At 33.4% G+C, this 17867-nt stretch overlaps 1 protein-coding gene across 1 annotated transcript; it reads left to right on the top strand.

Moving 5' to 3' along the window:
* The first annotated feature begins 13028 nt into the window (after positions 1 to 13028).
* LOC115710424 (uncharacterized) lies at positions 13029 to 17156 on the top strand. Its single transcript, XM_061112681.1, has 5 exons — positions 13029 to 13132; positions 15768 to 16095; positions 16185 to 16280; positions 16374 to 16456; positions 16703 to 17156. Exons 1-5 carry the CDS (start codon positions 13029 to 13031, stop codon positions 17154 to 17156), a joined length of 1065 nt encoding a protein of 354 aa, XP_060968664.1.
* The last annotated feature ends 711 nt before the right edge of the window (positions 17157 to 17867 follow it).

Consider the following 17867-nt stretch of genomic DNA (forward strand, 5'->3'; position numbering starts at 1 on the left):
TAGGCACGCGCGCGTAAGGCCGAGCTTGTCTGAGTGCCTGGTGCACACGATGCACCTTCAATCCAATTTTCAAACCTCCATAACTTTTTCAATTTTTAGCGGAATCGAGTTCTGTAAAAACCAAAATTGCTTAATTTTTCACAAGAAATCCAAATAAATTATTTTTAGAATAAAAATAAAATTATTTTCATGGAAAAATTTCGTGATTCACATACATTCATCAAATAACACATAAACCAACATGAACACATCCAAATCAACAAACAAACAAACTCATCATTTTAAATCTATATTACATGAAAGTAAATCATTACCATGGCTCTGAGGCCAGTTGTTAGGAATATTTTACCATGATCTAGATTTACTAACAAGTATGCTGAATAAAATCCTAAATATGAATATCACTAAAACAATAAAATTAAACACATAAGGGATTAGAAAACCTCAGATTGATTGTAGCAGAATATAATGATTCCTTCCACTCAAGATCTCTAGCCCTTAATTCCTTTCTGTCACAGAGCATTATCAAGATTGGATCCTGGATCTCTTTCTCTCCTTCGGGTTTGGTTACCACTGTCTTACTCACTATGATTGAGTACTTGACTTAATATGTGTGGGCTGTTGGGCTTTGTGCCCTAAATAAAACTCTATTTCAATGTAATCTTTTCTATTCAATTATCAATAAAGAAACATATTTATTTTCATTAAATTATTTAGTATGTCATTTGGTTCATGTGATCATTTATATGTTTATTTGATTTATAAATTCATCCAAATCCTTATCACATTGATATTCTTGTTTATTGTGTCGTCAACACAGTGGAAAGTAATCAAGATTATGTGATTAAATGTATTCCTATGATTTATAAGTACACAAGATTTAACTAATAGGATAATCTACAATGTAGTTTACTTACACCTTGAATAAGTGCTATGTCCTTTCTAAGGCATTGGTTAAAGTAAGCTTGGGTTGGATGCATGGAGTATGCATTGGAAGGGACCTGTAACACCCTAACTAGCATAGGCGTGTTGACGTAATTTTAAACGTACTGTACAGCTCGTTGCTAATCAACGAGGTTAATGAAAATCGTGATTAATTAAAATTTTGCTATTTAATTAAAACTTATAATATCACATACAAAATATTTCGGGATTCCATTTGCAAAATACTTTACGAAAGTTTACTCTTCAATACATAATATTCGTCGCCTAGCGACTAACTACAAAAGCACTGTTGTCCCGAGGATCGTACGCTCCAGGCCTAACTGCCCCGACATGTACAATCTTCATCTGCTCGTCCTCACGGTTCCTCAGCTTTGGCCTCGCCCTTACCTACACGTAAACATAGCACTGTGAGAGTCGACAGACTTAGTAGAAAAGCATAAATCATATAACATACATATATCTCGGGTTATGATCAGACGCCCATACCCCTGACCATAACCCTAATCCCCGTGTCCCACACGGTACTGAGTCTCGAACGTTCGTACGACGGTACTTTTGACAGAGTAACAGCCTATACTCGGTACGCTAGTCATACTCTAGCCGTACCGATGTGTTACAGTATCAGCCTATACTCGGTATGTCAGTCATACTCTGAGCATACCAATGTGATACGGGTCAAACAGTACAGTACCATCGACCCTAATATCAGCCTATACTCGGTACGCTAGTCATACTCTAGCCGTACTGATGTGATACTGTCGGATGGTACGAAGCCAACATACATATATAATGTAATCTAACAGGCTTCCTAACATGCACGCTAAACATGTAAATACATATGCATACTGTTATACTAATCTTACCTCGATTCTGAATTCAGGTGTGCTGGTCAACCTGAGTGGAACAATCTGCTCGGCGAATTACAGGCTCCTAAATTATAATAATCACAACACTGATAAGTGACACGCTAAATCACTTCCCGAGGACTTAAACTTGAAACTAAAAGTTTCCCTATCGATAAATAGCATGGCAATACCCTAAATAACACAAAAATGGGAAGAACTAGGGTTCCCAAATTTGCCCCAACCGGTAGACCGGTTTCCCAACCGGAATTCTAGTTCTGGGAAAAATTCCTAGAAGCCAACCGGTCGACCGGTTCCTACAAGCCTCCCTGAACTGGAATTCCGGTTCAATGCAGGAATTTTTCAAAAATTCATTTCTCAACCAATTCAACCCCAAACCTCATGCAACCTTCCAGACCTGCTAAATAGACCCCAAAGAACATTTCTAAAGCAATAAAACAGCCACCCATACACAGAAACACAATTCACCATTAAAGCTCCAAGGTTTGAGTTCAAAACTTAAACTTGGTTAAATCCCACTAACATGCATCAAAACCTTTTCTAATCCACTCAATTAAGTATAATTAAGCCTCTGAAAACAACAGCAATCAACTACAACAAGCACAACAAGCTAAACAACATTTCATCACTAATGAGCCAAACTTGAGTTCAAAACTCCAAAGCTTGCTCAAACAACCTAATAACCACCAAATCATGCATGGATCAACATAAAAACTCAACACTAAGCCTCTGAATACAACAACAAACAACTACAACAACTATATCAAATAAAACCTCAAAGCATGCAAAACATCTTTTTCTTAAAACTCAAGAAAGTTAAGAGAAAGCTACAAGAATCTTACCAACAACTTGAGATCACAATTTCTTGCTAAAACCAGCTTGAAAATGCAGAGAAATCAACCAAAACCTAGTTGCTCTAGGTGGGTTCGAAAGAGAGAGGAAGACTTTGAAAGAAAAATGCAACCTTAATTTTGATTTTTTCAATAAAAATGAGAAAGAAATTGATTTTCTTTACTTAGCAATCAGCATACAACATAACTACGAATCACATTAATAATCTTTAATAAAATTCACAAAAGACAAAACTCACATAAGCAAAATGACTATTTTGCCCCTCCAACACTAAAAGTTATAAAAATGGCACTAGGGGTAATTTGGGAAATTCTAAATTCCTGACCCATCCCGACATTCCCAATGTCTAACTAAACCGTCCCCCTATACTAAAATACTAAATTGTGATTCTACTGAGCCATACACCGCGTTCCATGTTGTCGGGCACCGAAAATGCAAAATTATGAGATTTCACTATATGACATAAAAATGCATTCTGAATTCAAATAAATCAATATAAATAATTATTTAAATATCCATAAATAATTTTCATAATTAAATCCTAATTATCAGCTAATATTTAAATTTAAACTAAGCGGTCTTTACAGGACTGATATTGAACTTGAACTAGATATGATAAACTTATCGTAATATCTATTCAATTCAATGTCACCTAGTTGATCCTAGATCAAATGATCTCAATCCTGAGATGGTTAGGTTCTAGTTCAGTTGCATTATTTGTGTTCTTGAATCTATTCGTTAAAGTCGACCAAATGGTTCTTCCCGTGACATATAGGTTAAGGACATGGTAGTTCAATTGAGTGGGAGCGCTAATCATAGATACAGAATCTATAGCTTCTATCCGGATATAGAAGTCAAACGATGATTTCCTTCAAGCTTGGCTTAACAGAGATAAATGGTTGAGTACTCATTTCAGTGATTATATTAGTTCACCGAAGTATCATTTATAAGTAGCTAAGTGTTTTAAGAATAAAATACATTGAATGGTGTAACGGTAAATTAATCCCTATGCAATGTAAATCATCTATATAGGATCATTGATTATTGGGATAATAACAAATGGATAATCTTATAGGGTATCTATATCGTGGAACATATAGAGTGTTCTATATAATTGAGAGTGCAATTCCAAATTCTATAGTGGTGCAAGGAGGAATTAATAAGTTAGAGAATTTACTTGGTAAGTTCTGGATCAGCTTATTGGAAGCTCGGTTATATAGGCTCATGGTCCCCATACTAGTTGAGACAAACTGCTTGTAAGACTCAATTAATTGATTTTAGTTAATCAATTATAATTCTAAAATTAGACTTTGTCTAGTTTATGAATTTTCACTAAGTTATGGCTTGATTGTGAAGAAATAGGATTTTGGGGTTTATTTGTTAATTAAGAGACTCTGTGGAATTTAATTAATAAATATTATAAATGACAATTTTATTTGATAATTACTTTAATTATTAAATAAATTGTTTTGGCATTTATGTTGGAATATATTTTACCAGGATCTAGATTTACTAACAAGTATGTTTTTAACATCCTAAACATGAACTTCTAAAACGATATAAAATGAACACATAAAAGGTATGAGAAACCTTACATTGGTTGCAGCAGAATTAAATGACTCCTTCTGCTCAGATCTCTAACCCTTGTATCCTTTTTGTAGCAGAGTATCATTAAGATCTGAGCCCGAAACTCCTTCTGTTATTTGGATTCTTCACAGTCTTACACACTATGATTGAGGACTCACTTGTTATGTGTGGGCATGCACTCAATCACTAAGTCTCGACTTTGGTTTGTGAAGAAGGTTATAGGAATTTGAAATTAGAAGAAGAAAGGAAGAAGATGAAGTCTCATAAACCTAGTTATCAAAGAGAAAGAAACTAGGAGCTTGTTTGGCTTTGCAGTTTAAAAACTATTTTCACTTTTTAAAAACTAAAAATAGTTTTTTAAAACTAATTGATAGTGTTTGGCTAAAAATTTTAAAAATCATTTTTAAAAACTTGATAAAAAAAATAAAAAATTGAAAACATCAAAATGATGTTCTCTGAATTTTTAAAAACTCAGCAAAAATTCTCAAACAAAAAAAAAAAGAACGAGTTCTCTGAAAGTATTCTCTCTATCCTACAGTGTAATCAGGTTTCTTCTTCTTCTTCTTTTTCCTAGAAAGTATTTACAACTCTTCTCATCTTCTTCTTCTTTATCTTCATTTTCTTCTTCTTTTGTGCCCTAGAAAAGGCCTTTTGATTTTTCTATTTTATTTTTCTGATTCACTTTAATTAGGTTTTGAATTGCAATGGGCTTACTCCAGATTTGAGTTCTAAATAGAAGACAAGTTGACAAAAGGTTAGTTCAGATTGAGCAATACTTTTTGATACATTTTCTTATGGATTTTTTGGGTTTCAATTGTATTGTGTGAGATAATTGAGATTTTCTTACATTAGTTGCCTATATTCTGTTTATTCAGTTTGTATAAGAAAAAATTTGATTAAGTTCATTATGTTTTGTTGCTTGAGTATGAGTATTGTGATTTGGGGTTGTTAGTATGAATATTGTGATGTGGATTCTTCTGTGATGTTTAATTTCAGTGATAAGGTATGTTTTCCTTAATAAATTTTAAGCTATTTCTCAGTATATTGTGGGTTCTATTCAAATAGTTAAGTTTGTTGATGCTGATTGATTCTGTGGTAGTACTCTAGGAGATGACTGATTCTGAGAAAAATACTTTAAGTTACTTCTATTCTATAGAAACTCTTTTGGATCTTTCGATTTTTTGTGATACAGAGATTGTATTATCATCATTTAAAAATAATTGCTATATAGCTTTTTGGTTTCTTTAAGGCGAAAATATTAATTCCGGGTAATGTAAAAAGAATTAATCCTACTTAATAGAGTAGTACTATCCTTAATTCTAAGAATCTATCTTAACAAAGAACTACCCCATAAGAATATCTATAGATAAAAGAAAAACTAAATAAACCTCTGCTTGCTGTGAAGGTCAGATTCAACCCTATTGATGATGACTTCACCTTGTAAAGCCATACTTTTATTACTCTGGAAAAGTTACAGTGAAGAATTACCCATTAGAAGAGAAGCGTATCATGAGATAGAATAATTATAAAGTTCAAATCAAATATTTCAAAGCCCCCTTTAATGCCTTTTTTACCTCCTCAATGAGGCCGAGAGACACAGTAGTAATTATTTACTATAGTTAGACATTCACAATATATGCAGGCAACTGCATTTAGGTTTAATTATGAACAAATATTGGTGGGCCCTAGTTAATTATATATTGACTTTGAGAGAAGACTATTCTAATTTTCACAGAAGATTGTTCTATCCGGTTTTGTATCTTTTTTCAAATGAAACTCTAACATTTTCTCAAACCTGTTGTTCTGTTTTCTTATTAAAACAATATAAATACAATAACAACTATAACAAACTTCTCATTGTTACGAAAATTATTAATTACTACGCAAGTGCACGCAATCAAGTAGTATACTCACGCAAGTTAGGTCGAACCACAGGGAATTGGATTAATTACTACTCAACTATACTTATAATTCTATTTGGCAAAACAAAAGTATTCATGATTGAAAAAGGAAGAAAGAAATTCAAGAAACTTAAAGAAACAAGTGAATATTAATCAAGATGAGAGATTAGGGAGGAGAATCCTGTTGTTAGTTTACCCAATCGTTAATGCCTAATTGCTATCATTTTCTTGAAGTGAATGACAGATTATAAATTAACCTAACTCTTTTCAGATCTTTTAGGTTCTAAATCACTTGTTCTCTAATTAATCTCTTAATTAAACTAACATGAAATCAGCATTAAGCAATAATCTAAGTGTCACATAGGCTATGCACTAACTTTTGTTTCACATCAAAACCTAGATTATTCAATTTTAGCATTCTCAATTCTCACTTCTCAGATTTTGAATTGAGATCATAGAACATATAGAAGGTGATCAAGCTTACACATGGAATTAAGCACAAATATAGATAATTTCACAATCAAGATAGAGGAATGGCAAATATTCATTAACTAGGCAAAACTTAAAACAACATTCATCATCCTCCCTAAATAGGAGTTTTAGTTCAAAACATCCATAATCAAATCCATAATTAACATTGAAACAGAAAATAGCATAGAAAAATTAAAGAGAAGAGAAAGAACTAGTTGAAGCAATTGATCCGGATCGCCACAAGCCGCTCTTCTAGCCTCCTCCTTTGTTTCTAGGGCTCCAAATCTGAATGAACCCTAATTTTCACGAACTCTCTCTATTTAAACCAAGTCTCATCTTTAAAATTCGCAAAATTACAAAACTGCCCAAAAATCCTGTCACGCGACGGGGTTAAGCATCCTTTTTTCAAGATTCTTTCTGCCAATCCCTGTCGCGATTGGGACATTTCCCATCGCGACGGGATTAGGCAGCACACATTTTCTTGGTTTTTCTTCTCAATTCCTTCACCACTTGTCCTCAATTCTTGTACATACTTTCTTTAAACACCCGAGGACCTGAAACAAAAGAATCAAGCGTAAAATAGCCCTAAAACTAGAAACAAAGAGTGAAAACTAACCAAAAATATGACCCGAAACTTAGACTAATTTTAGCCTAACACTCATTGTCGAAGGCAATCAAAGAAGAACAACCTCAAAAGCACACCAGTTCACTCTTGCCAAAATTTCATTTCTTTTTCCAAAGTTTAACAATATTTTTATATGTAAGAATCCACACCTATATAAAACAGAAACATATGTGACTCGTGCTTAGTTATCCCTTAGAAAATAGAACAGATTATGTTCTAGTTGCATCTGACTTGATCCTTCTCGAGTCTGCAATTTGTGGTATTTACTGTTTAGTCCACTTATGCAGAGAAACTTATTATGTTTTAATTAGTTTTTTTAATTGTTGATTACAACTATCATGGTCTGTTTTTAGCTAGGTATATCTTTGACTAGTTAGAGCTAATCACTTTGATCGGATTATATTTAGTTTCTCCGATTGGATTTTCTCACTATCTTTTCTTTTCTGGTATTTTTGCCTTTTATTTACAAGAGAGGGCATGACTTTAAAATTGATTATGATTTCAGTGATGATTCCAAAACACTCTTTTTGTTTGTTGCAAGTGCAATTGAGATTTTTAGATTATTTGATAGGGGGTTATGTAGAATTGTTGTTATAACTTAGAATTTTAGACTTACATACACATGAAGATAATTTTTGCTATGGCATATTGCTAGATTTGAAATATTACAACTGAGAACACAGATGATGATACATGTTTGTGGGGACCAACTATAGAGAAAATATTTATTGATATCATGGTTGATGAAGTGAATAAGGGAAATATGACAAGTGGTCAGTTTAGCTCAAAGACATGGGCAAGAATTCTTGAGGATTTGCAAAGTAAAAGTAAGCGAAAGTATGTAATGAAACAAGTTAAGCAAAAGTTTCATAGGTTACGCACCAGGTATCGTGAGTTTTCTGAATTGTTAAAACAAACTGGATTTGGATGGAGTCGTGAAAACGATACTGTGACTGCTCCTGAAGAAGTATGACAGAATTATATAAGGGTAAGAACTAACTAAGTTTATTATTTAAAAAAGTTAGTATTTAATCAAATAAAGTGATAAGTTAGTTCATTTTCTTTGTTTAGGCACATCCAAGGGCAGCACAATATCGAAAGAAAGGATGTGATCATTTTAGATTGTTGGAACTAATTTTTAGTAAATCAACTGCGACTGGTTTACACCATCGTTCTGTTGCTTCAGGTCCACCCAATACTGATGATGAAAGGGAGATGGAAAATGATTTAGATCATGTAGACATACAGGATATTGATGATAATGATAGTGCTAGTTGTATAGGCTCTCGTCTTGTTGATGATATTTTTAAACGTTCAGCAAAAAATTCAGCAACAACAAGTGCAGAGCGAGTGAAAAGACAAAGATCAAAACAGATGAGTGATGCAATTGTTGCATGGACCGAGATAGCTAAAGTAAGAGCTGAGGCTACTTTAGCTAAAGCCGAAAAATACAAGAGTAAAAGTGAAGTAGGAGGAAGTCAAAAAGATAAATTTTCTCTCACAAAATGCATGCAGATCCTTGAAGGAATTTAAGGAGTTGATGATGATGTTTACATGAAAGCTGTCGAGAAGTTCAAAGATTCGGATTGGAGAGAGATTTTTATTAATATGTCTACTGCTAGAAAGAGGGCTTGGCTAGATAGGCTTTGATATTATTATAGTTTGTTATGCTAAGATGATTATTGATACTTATTTCTTTTATATATATATATTAGGGATATTGGCAGCTAGACCACCTGACCTTTACAGTTTGTAACACTTAACCACAAAAATTGAATTTTTGGTGGCTAAACTACCTAAACCCTGGTTCCGTTTTGCTCTACACACCTCTGTCCAAAAATCACAATTAAGTGCCACGGTGGACTGTCCACGTGTACACACTTGTACACGTGGCAAATTTTTAGTGGTCCACGTAATATTAGTTTTAAAAAATAATTATAAATATTTATAAAAAAATTAAAAAAATCAGAAAAAAAATTTAATATTTTTTTTTCTTTTTTTTCCTTTTTCTTTTTTCTCTTTTTCTTTTTCTTTCTCTTTCTTCTTGACAGAACCCCCCTCCCCTAACCCTTCTTCTTCTTCTCAACAAAACACCCCGCAAAACGAGAGATTTCTTTTTCTAGAGCGACAAAGGAACCAAACCCACTCACTCCGTTAATTCGATAGCCATGGGAAAGGATCTGAGCGACGACCAAGTATCTTCAATGAAGGAGGCTTTCACCCTGTTCGACACCCAATTAGTCTAATGGTAAATAATTAGGGTTTGTATTTATATTATGAGTTAATGAGGTAATAAGTGGGATTATGATCCTACTAATTTATTTTAGCATAAAATTTAAATTTTTGTTATAAGTGAGTAAATAATCATAATTTGTTAATTGCGAAGATTTATGTAACACCCTAACTAGCATAGGCGTATTACGTGATTTTTAAACATACTGTGCAGCTCGTTGCTAATCAACGAGGTTTATGGAAATCGTGATTCATTAAAATTTTTGCTTTTAATTAAACTCATAAAATATTTATACAAAAATACTTGGGATCCCGATTACAAAACACTTTACAAAAGTTTACTGACTAATCAAAATACTTGTCGCCTAGCGACTAATTACAAAATAGCACTGCTGTCCCGAGGATCGTACGCTCTAGGCCTAACCTCCCCGACATGTACAATCTTCACCGGCTCGCTCTCACGGTTCTTCAGCTTTAGCCTTGCCCTTACGTACACATAAACATAGCACTGTGAGTCGACAGACTCAGTAAGAAAAACATAAATCATAAACATACATAAATCCCGGGTTATGATCAGACGCCCATACCCCTGACCATAACCCTAACTGTCGTGTCCCACACGATATTGAGTCCCGAACGTTCAAAAGACGGTACTATTGACAAGTAACAGCCTATACTCGGTACACTGGTCATACTCCAGCTGCTAGTCATACTCTAGCCTGTACCGATGTGTTACAGTATCAGCCTATACTCGGTTCACTGGTCATACTCCAGCTGCTAGTCATACTCTAGCCTAACCGATGTGATACGGTCACATAGCACTGTACCACCAACCCTAGTATCAGCCTATACTCGGTATACTGGTCATACTCTAGTTGCTAGTCATACTCTAGCCTAACAGATGTGATATGGTCGGATGGTACGAAGCCAACATACATATCTAATGTAATCTAACAGGCTTCCTAACATGCACGCTAAACATGTAATACATATGCATATTGTTATACTAATCTTACCTCAATTTCGAATTCAGGTGTGCCGGTCAACCTGAGTGGAACGAACTGCGCGGCGGTTTAAAGGCTCCTAAACCATAACAATCAGAACACTAATAAGTGATACGCTAAATCACTTCCCGGGGACTTAAACTAGAAAATAAAAGTTTCCCTATCGATAAAAAGCATGGCAATACCCCAGATAACATAAAAACGAGAAAATCTAGGGTTCCTGAAAATTTCCCAACCGGCAGACCGGTTGCATAACCGGAATTCCAGTTCTGGAAATTCCTGAACCCCATCCGGAATTCTGGATGCACAACCGAAATTCCGGTTCCTCGCAGACTAAACTCAAAAATTCATACTTTGCTCAAATGAATTCCAAACCACACCAAAACTTCCAGACCTGTTCTAAATACCCTAAAGAACAAGTCTAAAGCAACAAAACCATCCAGAAACCTCAGATACCAAAAATGCCATGTGAGCTCCAAGCTTTGAGTTCAAAACTCAAACTTGGCTAAAGCTCACCTACAAGCATTTAAACTTGATTTAAACTACATAAATATGCATTTAGAAACTGCAGAAAACATACACAAACTCATGCAACAATCACAGCAACTAATTTCTCAACTTTTCATAAAAATATAATTTTTGAACTAAAAAGATCCAAACTTGGTTAAACCATCTAGCATGCTTCAAACCTACTCAAATTCATTTAATTCAAGCATTATAATCCAAGAAACAACAACAACAATTAACAGCAGCAACAACATCAAAAACCATACATGCATTACTCATTTTTCATCATTTTCAACAAACTTAAAGAGAGAGAGATTAGGAGCTAACCTAGCTTGATTAGAACACCAAAAAGGAGATGAATTCACAAGAAAAATTCAAAGATCCTTGCTGCTCAAGGAGGCCGAAAATAGAGAGAGAGAGTTGAGAGAAAATGGTTTGATTTTCTTGATTTTTTTTCTAACTTTGAAAATAAAAGAATAATGAAATATCAACACTATATTAAGCCAACACTTAACATAATAAACACTTATTTTCCACATACTAAGTCCACAAAAGGACAAAACAGTAATGGGGCAAAATGACCATTTTGCCCCCTCACACTAAAATATCATAAATAACACTAAAGGAGTATTTTAGGAAATTCTAACTTCCCGATCAATCCCAACATTCCCAATGTCTAATAAACTGTCCCACAATACTAACATACTAAGTTGTGATTTTACTGAGCCAAACACCGAGTTCCATGTTACCGGGCACCGAAAATGCAAAATTATGAAAATCACTAAATGACATAAAATGCATTTCAGAATTCAACAATAACAGTATAAATAATTATTTAAATATCTATATGATGAGTACCGAGTGTAGGTACGGGCTCAACTGATTATGTGATGCGATTTTCCTGGTGACGTACTGGGCATAAGTACGCGTGTCAGTGATATATGATGAGTATCGAGTGTAGGTACGGGCTCACCTGATTAGGTGATGCGATTTTCCTGGCGACATACTTGGCGTAAGTACGGGCGTGAGTGACATGATAAGTACTGGGGGAGGTACGAGCTCGTCTAATTAGACGATGCGATATATTGGTGCCAGATTGTGGCACGGGCTCACCTGATTAGGTGATGCAATTATATGATATATGGGTGCAGGTTTTTGGCACAAGCTCACCTGATTAGATGATGCAGTTATGCGACATATGGATGCCAGGCTATGGCAATTAGGCGATACAATACAAGATTATCAGATTAAAGTATCAACTTGCCTGATTAGGCAGCGTAATGAAATGAAGATGGTTGCTTTATGAGGTAGCATATATATTATTTATATGATTAAATGAATATGAATTTCATTATTGGTATAATAGTTTTGTATTACCAAATATCTATATACTGATGTTTATTCGTGGAAGATGCCAGTAGTGATTTGAATTTCATGTTATGAACAAAGTGTGATGGTTTGATTCTTATTGTGTATAAATGATAATATTCGAATAATAAACTATATGATTGTTATTATTACTTTTCTTGCTGAGTCATTGTGACTCACGGGTGCTATGTGGTGCAGGTAAAGGCAAAGAAAAGCTAGATCAACCATGAGGTGGCAGTCTTCTCCAGGAATGTACATATTGACCTCACCGGCCTGCGTGCCGAGTTGCCAGGAGTTGTTTTGGACTGGCTGTATCTGCTATGTATTTTGATTTTATATTTAAATGGTTGTCGTATATATTTCTTTAGCAAAACTTTTTATAACAGGGATTCCCGGAACACACTTTTTATGTCGTTATAATGTCCGTTTTTAGTGCTTTATTTCAGTCAAGTTTTTAATATTATCACGGTTTTTAATAATTAATTATTCTATTAGTATTAAACTAGTTTATAAAATCACACACGTGGCGTCCCTATAGATTAGGGTGTTACAGTCGAAGCTAGGGATTCTGATGCGGTCTCTGGGAGGAAACCCGACCCAAGCCCAGCTGAAATCCATTATCACCAAGGAAAAGCTCACCGCGCCCTTCAATTTCCCTCGATTCTAGGACCTCATGGCTAAGCACATGAAGCCTGAACCCTTCGATCGCCAGCTTCGTGATGCTTTCAAGGTCCTCGATAAGGAGTGCGCTGGCTACGTCTTCGTCACTGAGCTCCGGCACATCCTAACCAACATTGGCGAGAAGCTTGAGCCAGCCTAATTCGATGAGTGGATCCGAGAGGTTGAGGCCGGTTCCGATGGGAAGATCCGATACGAAGATTTCATTGCAATAATGGCAGCTAAGTAAACCATTGTTGTGTTGTTGATGATGCATTTCGTGTGTGTTTTTTGCTCTAATGTGTTCTTCTGATATGATATAGTGATATGGATTTTGAGGGCCAGGGACCTGTCAAGAAGAAAAAGAAAGAGAAAGACAAAGACAAAGAAAAAGAGAAAAAAAAAAGAAACAAATATATATATTTTTTAATTTTTATAAATTGTTTTTTTTTTAATTTTTAAATTATTTTTAGTATACTTAAAATTAAAATTACGTGGACTACTAAAAATTTGCCATGTGTACAAGTGTGTACACGTGGAGAGTCCACCGTGTCACTTAACTGTGATTTTTGGACGGAGGTGTGCAGAGCAAAACGAAACTAGGGTTAAGGTAGTTTAGCCGCCAAAATTCCAGTTTTTGTGGTTAAGTGTTACAAACTGTAAAGTTCAGGTGGTTTAGCCGCCAATATCCCTATATATTATTATAGTTTGTTATGCTATAATGATGTTGTTATTGGAATATATTTTACCAGGATCTAGATTTACTAGCAAGTATGTTTTTAACATCCTAAATATAAACTTCTAAAACGATATAAAATAAACACATAAAAGGTATGAGAAACCTTACAATGGTTGCAGCGAAATTAAATGAGTCATTCCGCTCAGATCTCTATCCCTTGTATCCTTTATGTAGCAGAGTATCACCAAGATCTGAGCCCGAAACTCCTTCCTTGTGTTTGGATTCTTCACATTCTTATACACTATGATTAAGGACTTGCTTGATATGTGTGGGCATGCACTCAATCACTAAGGCTTGAAAATATTTGTGAATAGATGCTATAGTGTTTTGAAAATTGAAGAGGAAGAAGAAGGAAGAGGTCTCATAAACCTAGAGAGAAAACTAACTTTTTAGCTTTGGAGGCATAAGTTGGATAATGAGACCATAGCCTTCCTTTTATACTATTTTCCAATAAGGTTAGGGTTGAATTATTAGGAATAAAAAATTGATAAAAATAGAGTGAAAAAACCACCTAATGGTCGGCCACATGATGGGCCCTACATTAGTTTGGGCTTTGTCATTTTTCTCAACTATTTTATCTATTTTTTACAAATACCACTTTTTGCACTTTCAACCCTATAAATGTCAAAACTATTTATTTAATAATTAAAATAATTATCAAATAAAATTGTCATTTATAATATTTATTAATTAGACTCCATAAAGTCTCTTAATTAACAAATAAACCCTAAAATACTACTTCTTCACAATCAAGCCATATCTTAGTGAAAAATTCATAAACTAGACATAGTCTAATTTTAGAATTATAATTGATTAACTAAAATCAATTAACTGAGTCTTACAAACAGTTTGTCTCAACTAGTATGGAGACCGTGGGCCTATATAATCGAGCTTCCAATAAGCAGATCTAGAATTTACCAAGTAAATCCACTATCTTATTAATTCCTCAACCATAGAACTTGGAATTGCACTCTCAGTTATATAGAACGCTCTATATATTCCACGATATAGATACTCTATTAATTATCCATTGTTATAATCCCAATAATCAGTGATCCTCTATAGATGATCTACATTGAATATGGATTAATTTACCGTTACACTCTTCAATGTATTTTATCCTTAAAACATTTAGCCACCTATAAATGATATTTCAGTGAACTAATATAATCACTGAAATGAGTACTCAACTATTTATCTCTATTTAGCCAAGCTCGAAGGAAATCATCGTTTTACTTCTATGTCCAAATAGAAGCTATAGATTCCATATCTATGATTAGCACTCCCACTCAATTGTATTACCATGTTCCCAAAATGTACGTATCACCCAGACCAAAAGGTAGGCTTAACTAAGAAATCAAAGAACACAAATAACACTCTTGAGATTGAACCTAACCATGTCAGGATTAAGATCATTTGATCTAGTATCAACTAGGTGATATTGAATCGAATAGATATTGCGGTAAATTTATCATATCTAATCCAAGTTAAATATCGGTCCCTTCCAATGTATACTCCATGCATCCAATCCAAGCTTTACTTTAACCAATGCCCTAGAAAGGACATAGCACTTATCCAAGATGTAAGTAAACTATATTGTAGATTATCATATCAGTTAAACCCTGTATACTGATAAATCTAGGAATACATTCAATCACATAAACTTGATTACTTTCCACTGTGCTGATGACACAATAAACAAGAATATTAATGTGATAAGGATTTGGATGAATTTACAAATCAAATAAATATATAAATGATCACATGAACCAAATGACATACTAAATAAATGATGAAAATATTTATGTATCTTTATTGATAATTGAATAATAAAGATTACATTGAAATAGAATTTTATTTAGGGCACAAAGGCCAACAGTTAACTGGTACCTATTTCTTTTTTTGAACAGCGGATGACTTTGTTATTAATTTCAAACATTATGTGTCTTTTTTATATATCTTCTTGCTTATGTTCTTTTCCTAAGTTAATGTTTTGCATGCTAATATGATTTTCAGGACTAAGAACAATCAAATGGATGATTCTAGTTCTAGTTCATCTTCTACAGATAGCGATTTCGATGACTTTTCAGATTTTTTGATGCTACACCTTCTAAGTGATTATAATGAGAAGTTTATTGAGAAAATCCCTCAACGAACATCTGTTTTAAGTGGAGAGGATTCTGTGAAACAATTATTAGGTGGTCATGAGAGAACATGTTACGAATTATTGCGAATGGATAAGAATGTATTTGTTGAGCTTTGTACTTGTTTAAAACAAAAAGAATACATTAAGGACACCCGAGAGGTTAAAGTTGAAGAGTCAGTTGCTATTTTTCTTATGATTGTTGGTCAAAATATGAGAATGAGACTTATAGCAGATCGATTTCAACATTCCTTGAAACCATTGATAGGCATTTTCATCTAACATTGAAGGCAATATGTAAATTTGGACAAGATATCATTCGTCTAACTCAGTCTCCATTACCTTCTTGTATTGTCAATTCCTCGAAATACTATCCATGGTTTCAGGTCTTTAACTACATCTAGTGTAAGATAAATAATACTTTCACACATTATTAGTGTATATTTTTTTATTAAGTTTTATTTACTTTTTTTAATCAGAATTGTATAGGTGCAATTGATGGAACACATGTGAGTGCATGTGTCCCTGCAGATAAGCAAGTCAGTTACACGGTTAAAAAAATGTAGTAACACAAAATGTTTTATGTGCTTGTAACTTCGACATGTTCTTTACTTTTGTATTTGCTGGTTGGGAGGGCACTACAAATAATTCCATGGTGTTTATAGATGCAATTACAATACCTGAATATAAGTTTTCACTTGTAAAGAAGGTATCTGTAATCGAAATTGAATTATTATTTTATTATTTAGTGATGGTGCTTATAGAAAATGAATTCTTTTGTAGGTGAATATTATGTTTTGGATTCTAGATTTTCATGTACAAAAGGTTTTCTCCCACCATATCGTGGTGAAAGATACCATTTGCAAGAATACAATAGTGGACGTAATGGACCGCGTTGCATGAAAGAACTATTCAATTATAGACATTCTTCACTTAGAAATGTCATTGAACGGTGCTTTGGTGTGCTGAAAGCTCGTTTTCCTATATCAAAGATAATGCCACCTTACAAATTGAGTCGACAAACTTTAATAGTAATTGCTTGTTGTACACTTCATAATTTTATTCGACAACGCACCCAATATGATCATATGTTTAGAGAATGGGAAGAAAAGGAACTTGAGAGTGAAGACAACATAGAAGGACGTGAAACCAGTGTGTCAAGATATGAAGTTAATTTGTCTGATGAATCTGCCACGACAATGGCACGTGTTCGAGATCGTATTGCTCAAACTATGTGGACGGCTTATAATAATAGAAATTAGTCAATTATATTTTAATGTTTGATGATACATTCAAGATTAAATTTTTTTTATAAGGATATATTGTAGACAAATAGTTATTTTATGTCTATTTTAGATGAAAAAATTCTTTAAGAATTTCATAATTATATTTTTAAGTATTATAATATTATATTTACTTATTATTTAAAATTGTTTTTTTTAAATAAATTAGATATTAATATATTATTGAATTAAATTAAAATTTGTGATATTTATTTTTCAAAAAAAAAAAAAACAGCACAAAAAAAAAGAAAAAAAAAATAACAGTAATCTTTTTTTTGTTTATATATATTCTTTTTTTTAAAAAAAAGTAATTTTTAAAAATATGTTGTTTTTACTATCCAAATATGTTTTCAGTTTTTGTTGTTTAAAAAATGTTTTGAAAAAATATTAGCCAAACATTATTTAGTTTTTAAAATGACAAAAAACTGTTTTCTGTTCTCACTTTTAAAAACTGTTTTTGAAAACTAAAAACTGAAAACACAGCCAAACAACCTCTAGGTTTTTAGCTTTTGAAGCATTAGTTGGATAATGAGACCATAGTTTTCCTTTTATACTAATTTCTCCTAGGGTTAGGGTTGATTTGTTTGGAATAAAAAAATGATAAAAATAGAGCAAAAATAGCACCTAGTGGCCGGCCATGAATTGAGCCCTTCACAAGTTAGATTTTTGCCATTTTTCTTAACTATTTAT

The sequence above is a fragment of the Cannabis sativa genome, chromosome 3 (genome assembly GCF_029168945.1).
Source record: "Cannabis sativa cultivar Pink pepper isolate KNU-18-1 chromosome 3, ASM2916894v1, whole genome shotgun sequence".
Taxonomy (NCBI): domain Eukaryota; kingdom Viridiplantae; phylum Streptophyta; class Magnoliopsida; order Rosales; family Cannabaceae; genus Cannabis; species Cannabis sativa.

Excerpts from the sequence above, each read along its gene's own strand:
- LOC115710424 (XM_061112681.1), top strand. The coding sequence starts at position 13,029 with ATGGCTAAGCACATGAAGCCTGAACCCTTCGATCGCCAGCTTCGTGAT. Across the intron at positions 13,133-15,767 it reads GTCTTCGTCACTGAGCTCCG|GACTAAGAACAATCAAATGG; the intron begins GCACATCCTAAC and ends TATGATTTTCAG. Across the intron at positions 16,457-16,702 it reads AGTTACACGGTTAAAAAAAT|ATTTTCATGTACAAAAGGTT; the intron begins GTAGTAACACAA and ends TTTGGATTCTAG.